This window comes from Dryas octopetala, chromosome 6 (assembly GCF_963921425.1).
Source record: "Dryas octopetala chromosome 6, drDryOcto1.1, whole genome shotgun sequence".
NCBI classification, from domain to species: domain Eukaryota; kingdom Viridiplantae; phylum Streptophyta; class Magnoliopsida; order Rosales; family Rosaceae; genus Dryas; species Dryas octopetala.
In genome coordinates, this window is record NC_141371.1 from 21,869,878 (window position 1) to 21,889,492 (window position 19,615).

Here is a 19,615-nt window from a genome sequence, read left to right on the forward strand (position 1 = left end):
TGATGTGAGGTACCACAGGATCAAAGATTGGGTGGATTCAAAGGAGATTTGTATAGAAAAGGAGCACACAAGCGACAACGCTGCAGATTTTCTTACAAAGCCAGTGCCGACAGAAAAGTTCAAGCATTGCTTGAGCTTGATCAATCTTGTTACTTGTTAAAGGTTGAGGTGGAGCACCTTCTCACTTAAGGTGCATTGAGGCAAGAAGTTTTTGCCAAGGTGAAGGGTTCTTGGAGGATTGTTTCGGGGTTACTTCAAGACTGGTAGAATATCTCGAAGGATCAACATTCGTAGCTTTGTTTCCGACTCACCAAGGTGGAGATTGTTGTGTTTGGCTCGCCGGAATATTTCTAGAAATTGATTAAAATAGGAAAGTAGCTGTTTTAGATAATTCCTAGTTGAGTACAGTTTTCTTAGGAATGCTAAAAAGCTTGCGCAAGGTTTTCCTAGTTGAGGAAGAAAGTTCTAAGTTTTCCTAAGTGTACAAGGTTAGAATTAGTAATTAGGCCTATTACCTAATTATACTAGGAAAAGGATTTCCCAGCTGTAACCTATTGTATGCCGCAGCCTATAAGCTTATAAATAGGTTGTTGCAAGGCTAGAAAAAGTAGATAGAGCACCAGAAACAGGGAGAGAGGTTTCGTGATCAGGGAGAGAGAAGAAGTGGCTGCGGATTGGGTTAATTCTAGGGTTATTTCAACACACTCTTGTAACTCTTTTCTAATCATAGTGCAACTGTGATTCTCAAAGGATCACACGGGGACGTAGGCAAAGTTAGCCGAACCTCAAGAACAAATCTTGGTGTTCTTTGTGTTTACTTTTGCTGCTATATATTGTGTGCTAATTATTCTAACTCTAGAATACATCTAAGACAAGGCTGGAAGGTGTTTTTCACTACAGAGAAAAGGAAGGAAAAGAAAAGGGAAGAGTAAGGCTCACCTCCTTACCCCTTGCGATCAGACCCCTTCAACAAACAGGGTTTTCAGCTAGGCGCTATTTCTCTCCTCTGCCTCTTTCTCTATTTTTTCCATTTTCTTTCGTAGGTGTCTGCTATGTGAAGAATGAAGATTGCTTCTTTAATCTTTCTTTTTGGGTATTGAGCATTATCGTAGTGGATTATTGACTATTTGGTATTGGGTATTAGCTTCTCTTCGTTTGGCTAGTGGGTATAAGGTGTTATATGTAATTTAAATTAGTTTGGTATAAATTCAATTTAGACACATAACTAGATATGTTATTTCAACGGGGTCCACGAACTTTCAAATATTTCAAATATACACCTGATTTATTATGTAAATTGAAAAATGAAATTTCCTCTATCAATTTATTGAGAAATTAGTTAAATGTCAGCTTGGCTTTTGCTAACGGGGATTAATTGGCAACGTGGCACCAACTCAGTATACATTTCCCACCAAATGAGAAACACATATCCACTTGACACGAGCCCACACACCCATCACCTTTTTCCCGCTCGTTAGACGCTCTCCTGACCATTTAGTCTCTCAAAAACATCACGTTTTCCCCTAATTTCAAATATAAATCCCTCACTTGTGTTCAACGAGCAAGAAAAAGATGATGAGTTTGTGGACCCGTGTCAAGGGTTAAGTGGACCTGTGTCGCTCATTTTGGCGGGAAATGAGCGACACGGGTCCACCTAACCCCTAACACGGGCCCACAAACTCTCTCTATTATTATTAAATTATGGGCTCATGTCGCTCATTTGGCGGGAAATGTTTGCTAAGATAGCGCCACGTCGCCAAATAATCCCGGTCAGCAAAAGCCAAGCTGTCATTTAACTGATCTCTCAACGAATTAATGGCAGAAATTCATTTTTCAATTTAAATAATAGATCGGGTATATATTTAAAATATTTTAAAATTCATGAACCCCGTTGAAATAGCTTATATAGTTATGTGTCTAAATTGAATTTATGCCAATTAGTTTTTAAGTACATATATATCTTATTTATATTCAGTATCTTGTATCCTAGATTTTAGAGGTTTGGTGTATCCCCGTATCGTATTGTCTACCTGTACCCATATCAATAACCGTGCAACATGGGTCACCACTAAGAGAAAGCTTGTCATCATCATTTTCTTGTTTAGCTTCCAACAAAAAAATTTCCTACGCTTTCTATACAGGGTTGGCAGATGCAATAAGAGCTTCTTTATCTGCAAAAGCCACCAATCGATTTGAACATTGTGCTGGAAAATGTCCAAAACCATTAAATGGCCAGCATTTCACTTTAGTTTTAGAGCTAGAGCCGACATTAGTTTGCACAATCCTTGAAGTAGAACTCAACAAATGATTGGTAGAAGATGCAGTACTGCCATCAGCTGGCTTTGCCGGTAGCAGAAGCAAATACAACATCATAAGATTTGTCAATTGATTTTCCTTTGCTTGCATTTGGCCTGATATTGTCTTCTAATGAAACTCTCACTGAAGCTTCCTTTTTATGCTCTTCTTCCATTTAATAAGTAATCTGGAAATCATCATTCATGGTCTAAAACAACTTGCTGCTGAACCAGAAGTGAAGTGAGGATATAATCTTTTGCTGTACATGATACCAAGACGTCTTCTTTCCATGGAAAATCGGATTTTGTGGCCAAGCTAAAGAATTAGTAGGTGTATTCTGCTCAACGGAAAGACTACCTTGCACCAACTATGAATTGTAGGTGAGCTTGTTGCATGTAATTAATTGGTATGAATAAGTGAGTCGTAGCCATCTTCTTGCCTTCCCAAGTTCTAATGACTGCATAGTGAGATTGTTGGTATTTTGCCACCAAACTCTTTCCGTTGCCTTTAATTTAGTCTCTGCAAAAAAAGCCTTTCGCTCCTCTGCCAACGTGATTCCACCTAAAGAAACTCTCCAAGCCATGTAGCCAATCGAGGAATACTTCAAGATTGCTATCCCCACAAAACTAAGAAACAACCAATTTCACACTTTTCCTCCACCAACTGATCTTAGCTCTTGCATAGGGCCTGAAGATGACGAATCAATGCTTGTCTTTTTTCAACCTCCATTTGTACCGTCTCTAATCATATTTTCCAGCATATTTAACTCACTGAGTGCCTTGTTGTTGCCCTCACAATTTTGAGACAAAGCTTCAACTTTAGATGAAAGTTCTCCGTTTGTAACCATTGTGTTTAAAAAATGAGAACATAGAGAGGATTTTTTACTCTGATAACAATATGACGTAGGACAACCCAAGGTAGGTGTTACCTAGGCTTATGGTGGGCTTAGAATGATAGAGAGTTTAAGTAATAGAATATGTACAGGGGACAGAGGGTTTATGGCTGTTAGAAGTTTAGAGAAATGAAAGAGAGATTAATAGGGAGAACAGAATGAAGGAGGAGATCTCAAGGCACGAAGCCTCCAACACAATTAACTTTCATTCACTCAAAATCTGATTTGGAGTACAGAAAATAGCCTTATTTATTGACTTTAAATACATCTCCCAAAGACTCCTAAAAATAACAAAAGACAAACAAAAAAATTAAGACTCATCAAATATTAGAAATATGAAAAGACTCATTAATATTAATTACTTTGACATTAACACTACTCTTCTTACTCAAAAAATAGACCCTTAATAACACTAGACTCTCTATAAATACTCTTAATAGAACTTGACATTAATCTAGAGTGACTCTTGATTTATTTATTTATTTGAATAACCAACTCATAAACTTCCATTGGCACTTCTCTTTGGACCGAAAATGCTTTAGTTGGTTTACAACGGTTGGTTTATTTTAATCAATTAATATGTGGTCCGGCTATAATTTTTATATTCAAACACTCATCAAATGTGATCCTCTCCCCACCACTAGAGAGCCCAACGCGTGGAATTCAACGTACATTGGGAGGTTGTGCTTGCAAGGATTTAAACTCAAAATCTCACGCTCTAATACCATGCTAAGTTTTGTTGGCTTATCACTGTCCGTAAAATCATTAACTCTTTGTAGGCAAACAGTTTTTTTTATGTTCTAACAATAGAATACTAGAACAAGATAACGAATCAGGAAGTCGACAAACCAGTAGTTCATATATATTTCTGTAAGGGTGGGAATTCTAGACAACATTCCCTAAACAAAAATAACCTTCTAAAACTATATTTTTTTAATAAATAATTTTTCTCATGGTCTTTTTTTCTTTTCTTTACATTCTTAACACCTTTCACATTGCTATTCAAAAATGTCACCAAATCATCTCTTATGTTATTGGTTCCTAATATTTTTGTTATTGTCACCAAATTAACATTCTACAAATATCGTTAATCTATAGTTCTGTTATAGACATTCTATTAATTAATGATAAAATCAATTTACTTACATAACTAACGAAGATGGATACTTAAGAAAACTAGAATATTTGGATCATTATAATAACTAGTCTAATAGAAATGATATGATCGTATAGTCTTTAATTCACATGCAATCATGTTAACTGAGAGGTAAGAATAGAGGAATGAATGTAAGAAGTCAAATATACCAGGAAGTAGTTCAGCTGCACGAACAACAGAGGTACCAACAGCTCCAAGGGCCATGGGATCATATGAAATGAGAGCATAATTGTGAACAGGGTGGAGAAAAACCACCTGAAATGAAATTTAAAGTGAAATGAAATTTAAAGTAGGCAGCTTAGACAGAATATCAAACCATGATTATCTACGTTTGCTGACATTTTATAAATTTACCTCCCCTGGAATTTCAATCGGATACGCAGCGAATGAGAGCATCACATCAGATGCAGATATCACAACTGTGTTCTTGTCAACAGCAACCAATCCCATGTTTTGAGAATGATATATAATGACACCAGTCCCAAAAAAATGTTGTGAATGTACACCATCGAGCATACATGATGGGGGCACATGAACCTGCAATCATATGAGATCATCTTCTTAAGACTTAAAGATTGTCTTACAACAGAAGCTCAGGCAAGAAGCTTCTTCGGGTAGAGAAAATAGTAACCCGCCAAGATAACATAATTAACAGAACTACCATGAAAGTATGTATAACTGTTGGATGAGGAACAACAGAAGTTTATTAATAAGGTATAAACATAGGTTCAAACACAGTGAACAAAGCTGTCCCATAGAAATACTAAAAACCACAACACCAGGTGCTGGAAACAACATACATTGTTTTTTCATACTTGTGTCATGTGTAACTAGCTGAAATTAGATAACTTGTAGGCTTGTAACTAGTTTACTTTTCTAGTATTTCCTGTACTATTTAAATAGCCTCCTTATAGCGAAGAATACTATTTCCTTAGCTTACTTTTGCCATTGTGGTGTGATGTACTTTGTGTTTATGGTGCCGATCAACTCACGGAACCCCAGATTGCAGACAAGACGGCACTGATTGTTCTATAGCCGAAAGACTCACGATATATGCCTTCATTATGTTGCTGACCTTGTACCCATTCGTTTATTGGTACATAGTCTGATAGGTTATGCTACCTGCAATTCAGTTCTCAGACTCTAGGTACAAGGAGGCTTTATTATTTCCATACAATGTCTGATTCCTTGAGGCCCACACCTTGCCTCACAGGTTGTAATCCTCCTCATGTTATGCTTTCACCTTTCGGAACATTGTGAATGAGGGAGTTTGGCACATGTGACTCTGTGTCTTTGTCCATGTGCATGTGTGTGTGGGAGAGGAGAGAGAAGGAGGAGGCCATACTACAAAGAGTTTTTAACTTGAGATAGTGAATCAATCCCAAAAAAATGAAAATGAAAAAGAAAGCCAAAGGGACTCAATTTTAACTTCATTGTAATAAAAATTTGACCAGAAGTATACCCAAAAAAAAAAATTTGAACAGAATAAACTGAAGGCATCACAATTTAATTTAGGGAAAAATAACATGGAAAATGCAGAAACTCACATGCCAAAAATAACATAGTTATGATAGAAAATATTTAAGATAATTACCTCAAACATAACAAGAGTGGGCTCTATAACACGTTCAGCTAATGAAGCATTAGCTGCTGCTACATTGCCACCTTGAAAATCTCTCAAAACAGAATTCTCCATAGTACTTGGATCCTGCAGCTTGCCTTCACATTTTTCAGGAAAGGAACAGTCAGCAACAACATTTCCATCAGAAGAAAAGTCCTCCTTCACTCGCCGTTTCTTTGTTTCAACATCCAACTCATCCCAAGAATGCGCTCCTTCAGAAGCATGCTCATAACTGGTTTCCATACTAGCGACACCGTCAGTCAACTCCTCGTGGCTATCATGATGCATGTGTCCCACAAAAGTGGCCTCACTACTTGGTGCAACTGTCTGGCTTCCTATACCTCTTAGATCATTGATACCAGATGATGGCAGAACAGCATCAGGTTCAAAAGCAGGCTTAGCAATCCAAAGACCAGTACAGTCATCACGAGTGTAAATCTTTGGAGGAGCATACCATTCATGCCGATCGACCGTGACCAGAACTGACTGCAGCCATCGAAAAAGTCAACAAAAGAGAACTAATAGACAATAAGGAGAGGAAGAGAGAGAGACAGACCGACAGACAGAGACAGAGGGACAGGGAGATCCAGCTTGTATATACCATAACATCAACCAAGGATTCTATTCTATGAGAGTAATTTTATCTATTTGTCAACTGAAGTATAAACACTAGCAAAACATCAGATGGGACAACTAATTTCATTCCGATAATTGGTGGAAAATTCTGTAAGATTTAATCAACATATACCTTCCTTCGATGACGATCCATGTAGCTTATGTACTCAAATGGCACTCGAGCACCTCGAGATAGCTTGCATAGAACTGAGATTAGGTCCTCAAATCGTGATATTTCTTCACCAGCAAACTTCTTAATGATAGCATGGCGAGGAACTCCAGCTCTAAGGAGCATATATCTGCAACATTTTAAAATAACAGATTATGTCAAGAGGCCTACTGAAATTGAAATAAAGAAAGAAATACCCATGGCCCATTCTACTTTCCAAGTTCAAACTTCAAAATATCAGAATTAAAGAAACCTTAGCATCATAATTTAAAGCAATGAAGTTCTGTATAGAACACAGATCAAACCTGGAATTAAATATATGAAACAAATACCAAAGCAGACACAATGGTGAAGATTAAATTGTCTAGAGCATGAAAAAAAATAATTACACCAAACCCAACTCCAAAAAAATTCATAATTTGTAATCTTGCGCTATGAAAACCATAGAAGGTTTATGGTTATATACGAAATCACGAGGTATTTATGGAAACTTGCAAAGAATTTTATTTTACAATTTGAATAAAAGAAACTTTCTATCCACACAGATGATTGACATAATTTAAGCGTTTGGAGCACAGCCAGGAACAGCAACGTGAAATGACAGTTTTCTAGGAATTTGAGGAGACTCATTTTGACGTCTATAAGATTGCCAAATTAGAAAATAGAATGTTTCAGATTCATCATTAATTAGAATGCTCAATTTCATTCATTTTTATGGGAATAACCTGTCTTTTGCACGATTTAAGTAAGGAAAAAGGGGAAGAACAGGGATAAAATACAATGGGGTAATAGCGAATTGTGCAAACTATGGTCCCTGTAGGGACAACCCAGTGGTTGTTTCTCAATTTGCTCGGTCATCCATGGGCATAACCCGGACTCAAGCCCCCTGAGCATTCACCCTTCAATTTTTTATTTTTGTACAGAAAGAGACTTTATTAAGACACCATAAACAGTACAATGTTTCAGGAGAGTTCTCAGCCACAATTAAATTCAGGGAAGCAATAGAAGGGAGTGGTAAATAATTCAAGGGAGGGACGAAGGTTTTGGAAAGAACTGGCATCCTATATGGATTGTGAGGTTCCAAGTGGTGTATTGGAGGAGATTCTAGTGTAATAAGATTTGTTACAGAAAAATCCAATGGAGGAAGGGTGACAAGAGGTATGAGGATTTTAGGTTGTGTTTTCATGGAGAACTTTAAAGTGATGAGATTTAAATGATGGGATTTGTAATGATGGAATTCGCAAAGTGACTTGTTTGGTTAAGCCATTAAGTTGATGGGAGTTAATTAAGGGATTTCTAATTTTTTTTATTTTTCTGGTAATTAGATTTAATTCAGGGACCAGACACCAGGGTCCATGGACGAGTCCAGAGGTTTGGGTCCGGGGTAGCAAGTCCTGTATCTGGGTTCCTGGGTCTCCACCATGTACCAGAACTGTTGGGATCTCATGAAGGAGGTCTCGGTGAGGTATTTTGGAGAGTTTCACCAGAATGAGGTTATTAATGGTATAACCAATGAGAGGCCGAGAGGAAATGGATAAGTGGATGCATTAAAACAGTGAGTTTCTGAATTTTAATCAATGGGAGGCCGAGAGGTAAATTTGGAGCTTCAAGAGTGTTTAGGCAAGGAGATCCCTCTCCTTTTCAATTTACTTTAGTGCTGGATGGTTTGAGTCGACTAGTGGAAGACAAATAGTGGAAATCTCACACTTTTGGCATGCTGTCATTAGAAGTATTTTTTTTTTTTTTTTTTGGAGGACATCCCCTGTATTTGGTCCTCAACCATTTTCATACCTCCCATATTTGCTTCAAATGAGTAATAACAGCATGCCATAACAACTCAGATTCCAAGGGAAACCTCCATAACCATTTTTCATGCCTCCCATACTTGCTTCACCCTTCAAATTAACAAGCAATTAAAGAACGAACATAAAAAATCCTTCTGAAGTGAAGCTAGTTAAAATTTTGAAATTGTATTCCTCTAACAGGCACTACAAGGAATTAAAGATGCCCTTTTCCCATGGAAGAGCAATAAAGAATTTGGAAACCCTCCAAAGTGTTTCTTACATATCTCTCTAATTATTGTTTTGCTTTGAAAGCCCGTTTCATTGTAGAGAACTTCAGTAAGTTTAATTTGATGCAGTGACAAACTTCTTTATATCTTTCATACTTTTTTACGTATGGTCTGATATTTTAAAACCTGCTAGCTCTAATAGAAGGTTCAAGAGACAAAAGTCTTGAATTTCTCTTCAGTGAATCCCTTCTTCAGTCAATATGCTAGCTGGAGTTTTACCCTTTTTACAATCAAATTGTATTACTTGGAAAAACTCAGAAAAAATAGATAAATACATATTTTGGGGAGCATACTCCAACATTTGATTATCAAAAAATGGCAACCCTAGAATCACCTCTTTCGATGCTTAAAGACAAGCAAGGCTAGCTAACCTCCAGAATAGATTTGCTTCTTACAGAGAAAGTTAAAGGGAATCCTTAAATATCATAAAAGGCAATCAGTCCTTCCTTGATAACAAAAAATGGCAACCCTAGATACAAAAAGCTGACAACAGTATCCCATATTTTCTTAATTTAAGGAATAACATTAAAATAAACATAAACCAAAAAATTAAAAGAACATACCCCGGTTCCGACACATACACAAGGCCACAATGGAAACGAAAATTTCTAGCCTGTATCAACAGAAGAATTGAATAAGCCAAAATGTAATAATATTAAGTGAAAGACAAAATGCAATATAGATAAGCCAAAGCCATGATGAAAGATATAAAAGCACAATAAGGAAACAGGATTCCAGTAGGCAGGCCCGATATAACTCAACTTAGGCCTCTTTATGCACTATTTAGTCAACTCTCACAATAGACTATACGATAATACAAACATGCAATATGAAAAAAGTAATGCACTCAGCATTTACAGCATGCCAAACATGGCATAAAAATTCAAATGCAATCAAAACCAAAACCTTTCTTAAGTGGACAATATCACCGCACTTGTTAGTATCACTCTCAAATACTATGCAAAAACTGGAAAATCCACCAACCTGTTGGTACGAGAGAGGATGTATCACTGCACCACTTACTTCTAGGAAGTAATTAGGGGTTATCAAGTGTAAATCCTGCACCTGAAATAAACAGGATACCATTTTATTTTATGGAACTATAATAAAAACTCTACAACCTACAAACTAAAGGAATACCGCCAAATTGCAACCAAGTAGATAATACATATGAACAAATTACTATTAATTTCGAGATCTCTAAAAGTTAACCCGCTAGAGAAAAATGACAGGTCTTAACAGTCTGCAACATAATATAGGAAGTAGTCTCACCTTCATAAGAGTGTTATGGGAAGGAAAGAGGGGGGGTCTTTCACGGAGTAGCTATTTCCACTACCAATGTTAATGGGGAGTAAAAAACGCAAAAAGAAAATCAATATCCATTTCCCAAGTTTGAATGTAAGCAAAGGAACTCTATCTGAACCTAATGTTTCCAGAAAAAGGCTTGACTTGGGACATCTGGTTCACCTGTCTAAGTGAATTTTTGTTTGCCTTCCGTCTAATAGACTAAGCATGTTCCAACTTCAAACACTCATCTTCATCCTTTCCTCCCTCCTTCAAAAATCCTTATATTCCTCTCCATCCAAACCACCCAAAACATTGCTAACACAGCACAACTCCGTAGCACCAAGCTCCTCTTCCTTCCTCCAAGAAATTTTAATTTTTCACCCAACACTATTCACAAGAATCTAGAATGACCTAACACAAACAAGCCTCTCTTGTCAGCCTTATGTACAAGGAAAATGTGACTGGGCAGTGGAGCATTAAATGATTCAAACATTTTGCATCTCTTTTACTCATTACAGACCATTAAGAAGAAAGACACCAAAAAGGACTCCTCCTTTGCACCATGTCACATGTATTCACTTTCCCATGAGCAATAATTGAAGCTAAAACCCGAACCTTAGGTGGTACTTTCGCCTTCCAAATTGCTTGAGAAGCATTGAAAAGAGAGAGAAGAGTCGTCCAATAACTGCTGTGAATAGGATTTGAAAGAAAAGACTCCATATGACTCCAACTTCCATATTCTCCTATCCTGTCTAGATGGCACCAGCACCACGTTTTCTAAGATAACTAATAGCTCAGCTAGCTCTCCCACTTCCTAATCATTCAAATTTCTCCTAAAACCAAAATTCCAAGATAAAGGAAGAGAAGAAGAGTGATTCAAACACAGGCTAACAATACAAGCGTTATGAGATTGTGTTAAATCTGTGTAATTGAGGAAAAAGAGAAATTTTGTTTCCCCTACCCAAACTATCTTCCCAAAACCTCATTCTTTCCCCCACTCCTTAAATCTGTGTTAAATCTGTGTAATTGATTTTTCTTCATCAAGTCCCCCACTCCCCCTTTCTCCTTAATTTGAGACACCAACTCTCACCAAGTGATCCTTCCCAAGAGAACTTTCTCATTAAACTTTCCAATCTCTTGGCAACACTGAGAGGAATCCTAAATATGAAAAGATAACAGGTTGCCAATCCAAACCATCTAGCCCTTTCCGCCGTTATAGGTTGTGATGTAGGACAATAGTAAGAGTAGGGATGAGAATATAGAGATCAGGATTCACTCCGGCCTTTGGCATCATACCAAAAGTGTATTGGAATCACTCCAATAAAAAATAGAAAAATTCCGGCATCTCACCGAAGGTGGCTTGGAATCAGTCCAAGTCAACTCATGCTTCACACACAAGCATTAACTTCTCTCAAAGGTTACAAACCAGCCCTATTATAGAGCCATTGATACATGAACAATAAGACCCACATTAATACGCCTAGGAATTCTAAGAGACATAACTCATAACACTTAATGCCTTGAACAAGTGACATAAAGAGACTCTTCATGTGTAAATTGCATTCATTAAATGAAAAAAGACTCTTCATGTGGTGCTTGGAATTTGGATGGACTGATTTAAAATACTTTGAACTTGGCTCCTGCATTAGGTTGCCAAACCAAATCAGCCAGTTTGGTCTTATTCCTTCTCCTTTTGAGTAAAGTCTTTGAAAAATGTCAATTATCTCTTCCCCACGATTCTTTTATCATCCTCTTATAGACCCATAACCCAACTCTAATCTCCCAATCAAGTTTTTCTTCTACCTACGTTTTGAATCATTTTTGTATTTCCATCTCGCTACTCTTGCCTTTTGCCTCCACACAATTTCTTCATCAAAAACCACCTCTTCAAACTTCAACCTTAGTTTTGGGCCTTCCAACCCCCTTTTTCCAGAAAATCGAATTCTTTTAGTTCTTTCCTCCACCTCCTTCTCTTTTGTAATATCTCCAAACACTTCCGAGTTCCATTCCTTGCTTTCTCAATTTTAATTTCCTCATAAATTTGTTTTCTACCATCCTTGTGCCTCTTCCTCTAAATCATATTCTCCCTTAAATTTGACCAAGTATACTCCGCATTATGCAGTTCCAGGTCAGAAAAATTTGTTTCCCTTACAAAATCATTATAAACCCGCATGCTTCTTGTCTCCCTCCATCCATTGGCTTCTTGGTTACAAATCTTGTTATACTGCACCCCCCCTTCCCTCGATTTATTTGGACAGTAACCCCTTACAACCACCATTCACCCCCCCCCCCCCCCCCTTTTTAGGAAACACCATCCAGCCCCATTATCTTTTTGAATTTTGATCAACACTGAAAATTCTCCCAAAACAGACTCAGTAACCCTTACCACCTTACTTTTCCACATTACCAACACCCCTGCCTACTTACATGAAGGAAGAAAACCCCAATCTCTAAATCTGAATCCCCAAATTCCACTAACTATTCATCTGTCTATCGCAACCCATTTTGTTTATTGAATCAAGACTATGTTTGCATCACTTTTCAAGCAATAAATCTACCACGCACAACTCTTCTGTTGATTTCATGTGTACTCTAATCTGATTCCTCGTGATTCTTTCTTTAATCTATTAGATTTTGTTTTATCCTTCCTCTTTCAATTTAATTGTATATGCACCCCCCCCCCCCCCCCCCAAAAAAAAAAAAATCCCATAAAAAATAAAATAAATAAACCAAACAAGTAAAGGTTGCAGCACCTCCATTAAGGATTGCAAAACATTGCACCAATTGGTGGGCAGACACTGCACTAATTTTTTAGACAACACATAAGAGAGTTTTTTGTATCAAAACACAAATACCAAACAAGAGTAACTCTCACCACCAAGTTTACAGTTAACGGTGCGCCACCCCTTTCAATCTGTATCTCAATCTTCTGATTAACACTGTCATCAAGTAAAGTCTCCACTTTCAGGAATTGGGTAATTACCTGCATAAGGAATTCAATGTGTTAGAATCACTTGTGTGAGTACTATCTTGTAGGAAAATTGTTCAGGTTTCCTTTCCCCACAATCAAATGGAGCCTAAAAGTAATCACTTTGGAATGATCATAAACAAAGACAGTGAAAAGTTATATCCTAGCATGCTTGAAAAGTTAAACAAAGACAAATGAAATTTTTAGTATTCTATACAAGCTGGAAAATGTTTTACCAAAAGTAGGCAACCATTCATAATAAGTTACACTACAGTGTTATTTAGTCAATATCAAGTTAAAGGCATTGCATAAGTTAAAAATCAGACTTTTTTTCTTATTTGTAATCCCACATAGATAGTCACCAAGTGGGAAACATAAGATTTTTCATTTGATTCAACAAATGCAAATGAAATATAAAGAGAAAAACCAAAAGTAGCAATTATATTTTTCGGTAAGAATGTAGCAATTATGAGACATCATTTAAAAACAGCTCATTTCTATAAATAACGACGTTAATGTGAGATGACAGCATAACTTACTTCCCCATTCATGCAAACAAGAACATCACCTGGCTCCAAACACTTATGAGCTGGACCACCTGGCACCTGAAACAAGTCCAGTATCATATATGTCCAACAAGTAAGCATTATTTCACCAAGAAAAAAGTATTTCCTACGACTTCAAAGTCTACATGCATACTTACCACAGAGTCAACAACAAGCATCCCAGTTTCACCCGTCGGAGATGCACGACGAACTATCTAAACAAATCAAACACACAATTGAGTTGAGGCGCCCTAAATTTCATTGCAATTATTATGGATTGAAAAAGCAGAGAAAAACAAAAACCTGTTCCGTTTCACTTTGAAGACCAAGTCGGCGTGTCTCGTCAAATCCTTTATGGACAAAAGTCACCTATGTTCAAAATTACATACGCTGCGTCAAAATAATAATTCCTCAAGCACTGTACAAATATTCTCAGGTTAAAAAACATTATTTAAAAAAATGTACAAATATTCAGGACATCACGGAATATGCTGAACTATCATCGTAGTGTGCAAGATTGTAACTACAATGAAACATCCATGGGATGAAAGCCATCATAGAAAAATGTTACAAGTATGAGAAAATTCACCACTTGGCAGTTTTCAAGGAAAACCACCTTTCATAAGCTTTTTTTTTTTTTTTCTTTTTATAAGAAACAGACTTTCATTAAAGTAAAAAAGAGTAAATAGTACAATGCAGTGGACAAGAAGTCCACTATTCTAACTTCTAAGGAATCCTAGAAAACAAGCTCTAGGATATTATGAAAGCCAAAAAACAGAGTACACCATTGTAGCAAAACAGTATAAACCAAATCCTAAGACACAAGAGCCTCCATTTTGCCACAACAGCCCATAATAAAGCCCAAAACCGAACTCTATCCCAAAAATTATCCACCTCTTCCTCCTTAGCATCCTCAAACATCCTTTTATTTCTCTCCATCCAAACTATCCATAAAACATACATCACAGCGCACCTTCCCAACACCACACCTCTCTTCTTCCCTTCAAAAAACTTTAGGGTATATTCAATTGAGATTTTAAAGGAATTATTGACTCTCGCAAAATATTATGGAATTCCATGGAATCCATCAAAATCTATGGGGAGAAAGGCTGCCTTTGTTATTTGAACCAAATCCATCAAAATCCACTACTTAATGAAATCCTTTAAAATCAATGAGTTTTTTAATATACCTAGATTTCTATGGAATCTTTAAAATTCTAAATTGCATACACCTAGATTTCTATGGAATCTTTAAAATTCTGAATTGAATACACCTAAATTTCTATGGATTTTCAAATTCTTTTAAAATCCATTAGAATCCCAATTGAAAACACCCCCATTAATCTCTCCGACAGCAAAGCAATACAAGACTCCAGAGTCTCCTACATCAGTCCACTCTCCGGGAATAGCCTCTGCCATAAAGATAGTGCTATTGAATAGTGTAGCATTAAGTGTTCCAAACTTTCAGCCCCATTTTTACACACAATGCACCAGTGAGGAGATAGGCAAACATACAGTCGTCTCCACTGGACCATATTGCATGTATTCAACCTTCCACGAGCAATGATCCAGGCTAACACCCGTACCTTGGGCGGTACTTTAGCCTTCCAAACCACCTTTCATAAGCATTAGTAGTTTAAAGGTAAATTTTTCCATCTTGACATTGCAACCTGTGAAAGAACCGACATTTTTATACACTCCAAATTATCACAACAATTTTCCAATTCATCATCAAACTTCAGTTACAAGAAATGTAACTGAAATTATCATAAACTATTTGAACCCCTTAACAAACTACTGTCGTTAATCAGGTCCTAAAACTAAGTATTTCCTGTAACGTCGAGAAGTGTTTTTATTGGTCTCCTACCCTACGCAAGAACTGTTTTCAATATTTTATTTCAGTAAATACAGTTTCAGTAACGTCGTGACCCTCAAATTTTCAATGCCTAAATAAAAAATTGAACTTGTAAATAAGACCATCATCTGTTGCAACTGCAACCAATTTTTGACTTACAGGGTCAACCAAAAACAAAATTCAACCATAGGTGGTAGAAATCCCACTAGGGGAAATTTGGTCAGATGCCCGACAAAACAGCAGTATTCTTCTGTCTACTGCAGTTCTGAAAAATTGGGAAAACCTTTAAATGAAGTGATTCACTTTAGGGATAATTCTAACACAAACCTGAAGCGTACCCCGAGGTATAGAAACTGCCTCCCATTTATTGACAAAAGAATCTCTGCCAATCTGGAGAAATTTCAATGCCCTTACAACCTGCAGTTCGAATAACTCAAATCTTATAACTGTCCAAATTTAAATTATCCAATCCCCACGCAAAATTAAAAAAGATTCAGAAGATATATAAAATGGACTTACTCGTTCTAACGGCAAAAAAAATGCTGAAGCACTTGATGACTTGCTACCAGCATTCAAGGCCACTGCCCTGCCTAGCCAATCAATCACAGGAGATCCACTGGAACCACCTTTAGTACCAGATGCAGCCTATAACAAAAACAATGAAAAAATTAAAAGGTGAAAGTTTAAGTTAAAGCTGCAATGACACCAATAAATACATGCCAATTGTCTGCCATCAATCCATGTTAAAAGTCATTTTATAACAGAATTAACAATGACAGTCCTTTTTGTCATAAAGGACTGCATATCTGTTGTATTTTTTGGCTCGTTGAAGTCCTAGTTGGTTTAGGATTCACTTTCCTATAAGTACTAGGAAAAACAGATTATGTATAGTTTTAGGAAATCAGAATTTTGTCCTATTTCTATATGGATTAGGAGTCTTAATCTAACAAGGAATGTAAGCTAAACCCTATAGTCTATAAATAGGGCTTGGAAGGTCTCAAAAAAGATAGAGAGAGGCAGAAACATAAGGGGTCAAGGATTAGGAATCCATATTGTAAGTGGTAAGTCTATGCTCTATAAATAGGCTGCTGCAAGTCTCATAGAAATTAAGAATAGCTAGAGACTTCAAGGGAAGAAACTCAAAGGAAGACTCAGGTTAGAGACTTAAGGGTGAGTGACTTCAAGAGAGGGGTTTTTAAAACACAAGAGAGCTATTTGTGCAAGAGAGGAGAGCGGCTGCGAGTTGGGTAGTCTAGGGTTTCAATAAGTTCTTGTACTCTTATTCTATACATAGTGCAGAAGTGATTCTCTAAGGGTCACACGGGGACGTAGGCAAAGTTCGCCGAACCTCAATAACAAATCTTGGTGTTCTTTGTGTTTACTTTTGCTGCCATATTGTGTGTTTGTTTGCTAATTGTTCCAACTCTAGAATACATCTAAGACAAGGTCACGGGAAAGGTGTTTTTCACTACACATGCCACATGTGTGCTGCCCGGGATTGGTTAGACACATTTGAGAAAAGAAGCAGCGGAGAAGTTTTAATGGGAGATGATTCACCGTGTAGAATTCTGGGAATTGGATCAGTCAAAATTAGAATGCAAGATGGAGATGTTAGAATACTGGGGAATGTCAAATATGTTTCTCAACTAAGGAAGAACTTGATTTCTTTGGATACTTTGGACAAGGCCGGATATAGGTACAACTTTGAAGAATGAAAACTCAAAATTGTCAAGGGTCAGATTGTCTATATGAAGGCTGAGATTCAACCTAACAACTAGTATAGACTTCTTGGGAGTGCAGTAACAAGTGGAGCTTCTTGGGACTGCAGTAACAAGTGGAGCAGCAAGGGTTGATTATATCCACAAGTGGGTTTATAGTCTATAAATAGGGCTTGGAAGGTCTCAAAAGAGATAGAGAGAGGCAGAAACACAAGGGGTCAAGAGTGATAGAGAGAAGGGAAAGCTAGAGATTTGGGGATTAGCTAGGGTTTTGCAATAAATTCTTGTAATCTCTTTCTAATCTTCATAGTGCTAGTGATTCTCTCAAGCGAGATCACACATGGACGTAGGCAAAGTTAGCTGAACCTTGATAACAATTCTCGTGTTCTGTGTGGTGTGTTTACTTTCTGTTTTTATTTTCCGGCATCTTCATTCTAGAATCTTTGCATAAGTCCATTGATAAACCAAGATCAGTAAAGGGGTATAATTATCAACAATATCTACATCTCCCTTATTTCAAAGCCTTATCCATTAATCTTCTGTCAGTGCAGTGTAATATTCGCATCTAAACTCTGTCAAAACCAAATTTTTTAAGGCAACATTATGCCATTAATAAAATCTATTTAGGTTTATCAGTAACAAAAGATAACGAATTGAGACAATTCCCATACGTTCAAAATTTTGCATTTGTAGTTTTTACTTGGAATCAGTATGTAGTCAACACTTGATGTTTCAAGAAAAGACCCGAAATGGTTTTTCATTAATGTTTCCATGTAAAAATTCATTCACCTCCAGTCCTCCTATAAGTCTATAACAATAAAGATATTGACATGACACTACATTCTTTGCAATCAAGACTTTCTTCTTTTTTTTACAAAGTACACCCCTAAAGACACTGAAACATAGGCCCAAAGAGATGACCAAAAAGATCCTCTATCCCACAACTCTTCCACATCCACCCCTATGTAGTCTTCAAATATTCTTGTCTCTCCATCCAGAGGCTTTGCAATCAAGACTTTCAACAGATAATATTAGCTTTTCATCAGCTTTAGATTGGGTTGTGGATTATTTCCTAAAATGTTTTGATTAGAATTATGATGCATTTGTAGTGAATTATATTTGATGGAAGATTCATAAATAGTTCACTAATATGCCACATAGATCACAGAGTCGCACATGATCAAACACTCCCCACAATGCGTGCTTCATTTAAAGATTGTTTCCTCTTCACTCTTTAGGGCAAATGTAGCCAACATAGAAGGAAGACAAAGGGCTTTTTTCATAGGAGGAAGAAGGGCACTCATAAGGGCATAAAATGCCCATACTCAGAATATGAAATGTATTTCTTTTTATTTTATATTTGCCTATATTTCCTATTAAAAATATATGCCATGCGTACTACGACTTCAAGTGAGCAAGGACACAAAGTAAACCCTCAGCCAGTCAGAATCTGCCCTGTAATAAGGTTAATTTATTTTGAAGCAAAAATGTTCTCGCTTCTAAGCATCAATCTTCTTCTCTTATTGGTAGATATTTTCATAAATCAATCTTCTCCTAAGCATCACCCGTTTCTGTATCTTAGATCTTTATCATCACCCAATAACCAATAAAGCAGTACACTATGGCCCAAGAATAGCCCAAAAATAGAAAGAAATACTCTAAGCTAGACTTGAATGGAAAATATTAGAAGTATACATTACCCCAGCAGAGGAATACACAATATTATCAGGCACCATAAAAAAATAAAATGTGCTACTTACTTGCATGTAGAATGTATTGAAGTCATTATAGCCATCCCTGTACCACAGAATACAATCGGTATTAACCAAAACAATCAGTAAAGACGCTTTAAATTCTCTCAAGAACAAATGCTCAAATGGAGAAGTGTTTTGCATATCATAAGTTACTAGAATAAAAAAATAAAACTGGCAGCTTGGACTCTGTTCTTTTATTTTGGGCAAACCTCTGTACAGAAATTTATTAAAAGCAAGGATAAAAATATCAATATCGGTAGATATTACGGTAGTCCTGAATTAAGGAAATATTGGTGAAAAATAAAAGTGACAGTAAAGGAACCCTTTGGTGTATGGTATGGGGTAAAATCTCATCCCACCCAATGGGCCGATACCATGCACAAGCTTCCTTGACATTGGTGAAAAAAGGAAGACCTTGAGAATTGTGTTTCCAAGGACATTGACTCCTTCAACCTCTAATCACAATATTGCCCCCTTTAAGCTTGGAAGATAGTCTCTCCCAACACCTCCTTCAATCTTTGAGATAAGACTATAGCAATAATATTATAAAAACTTGTCATAAAACTATTTGGCCAAAAATCTCCAACTCTAACAGCCTCCAATTTTTTTTTGGAATTATGAAAACATAAGTTTCATTGGTTATGCCATTAATAAACACATTTGGTGAAA

General features: G+C 36.8%; 1 protein-coding gene across 1 annotated transcript in view; it reads right to left on the bottom strand.

Moving 5' to 3' along the window:
* DEG7 (DegP protease 7) overlaps positions 1–19,615 on the bottom strand; it is a 42,250-nt gene that overhangs the window by 13,981 nt on the left and 8,654 nt on the right. The window contains exons 5-17 of the mRNA XM_086246686.1: positions 18,953–18,989; positions 15,994–16,119; positions 15,802–15,891; positions 13,923–13,988; positions 13,778–13,834; positions 13,614–13,679; positions 12,982–13,089; positions 9,804–9,884; positions 9,383–9,432; positions 6,713–6,878; positions 5,938–6,450; positions 4,698–4,880; positions 4,493–4,598 (exon numbers count right to left, since the gene is read on the bottom strand). Of these exons, the coding sequence (XP_086102812.1) occupies positions 4,493–4,598; positions 4,698–4,880; positions 5,938–6,450; positions 6,713–6,878; positions 9,383–9,432; positions 9,804–9,884; positions 12,982–13,089; positions 13,614–13,679; positions 13,778–13,834; positions 13,923–13,988; positions 15,802–15,891; positions 15,994–16,119; positions 18,953–18,989 (1,649 nt within the window). The remainder of the gene's footprint in view (positions 1–4,492; positions 4,599–4,697; positions 4,881–5,937; positions 6,451–6,712; positions 6,879–9,382; positions 9,433–9,803; positions 9,885–12,981; positions 13,090–13,613; positions 13,680–13,777; positions 13,835–13,922; positions 13,989–15,801; positions 15,892–15,993; positions 16,120–18,952; positions 18,990–19,615) is intronic.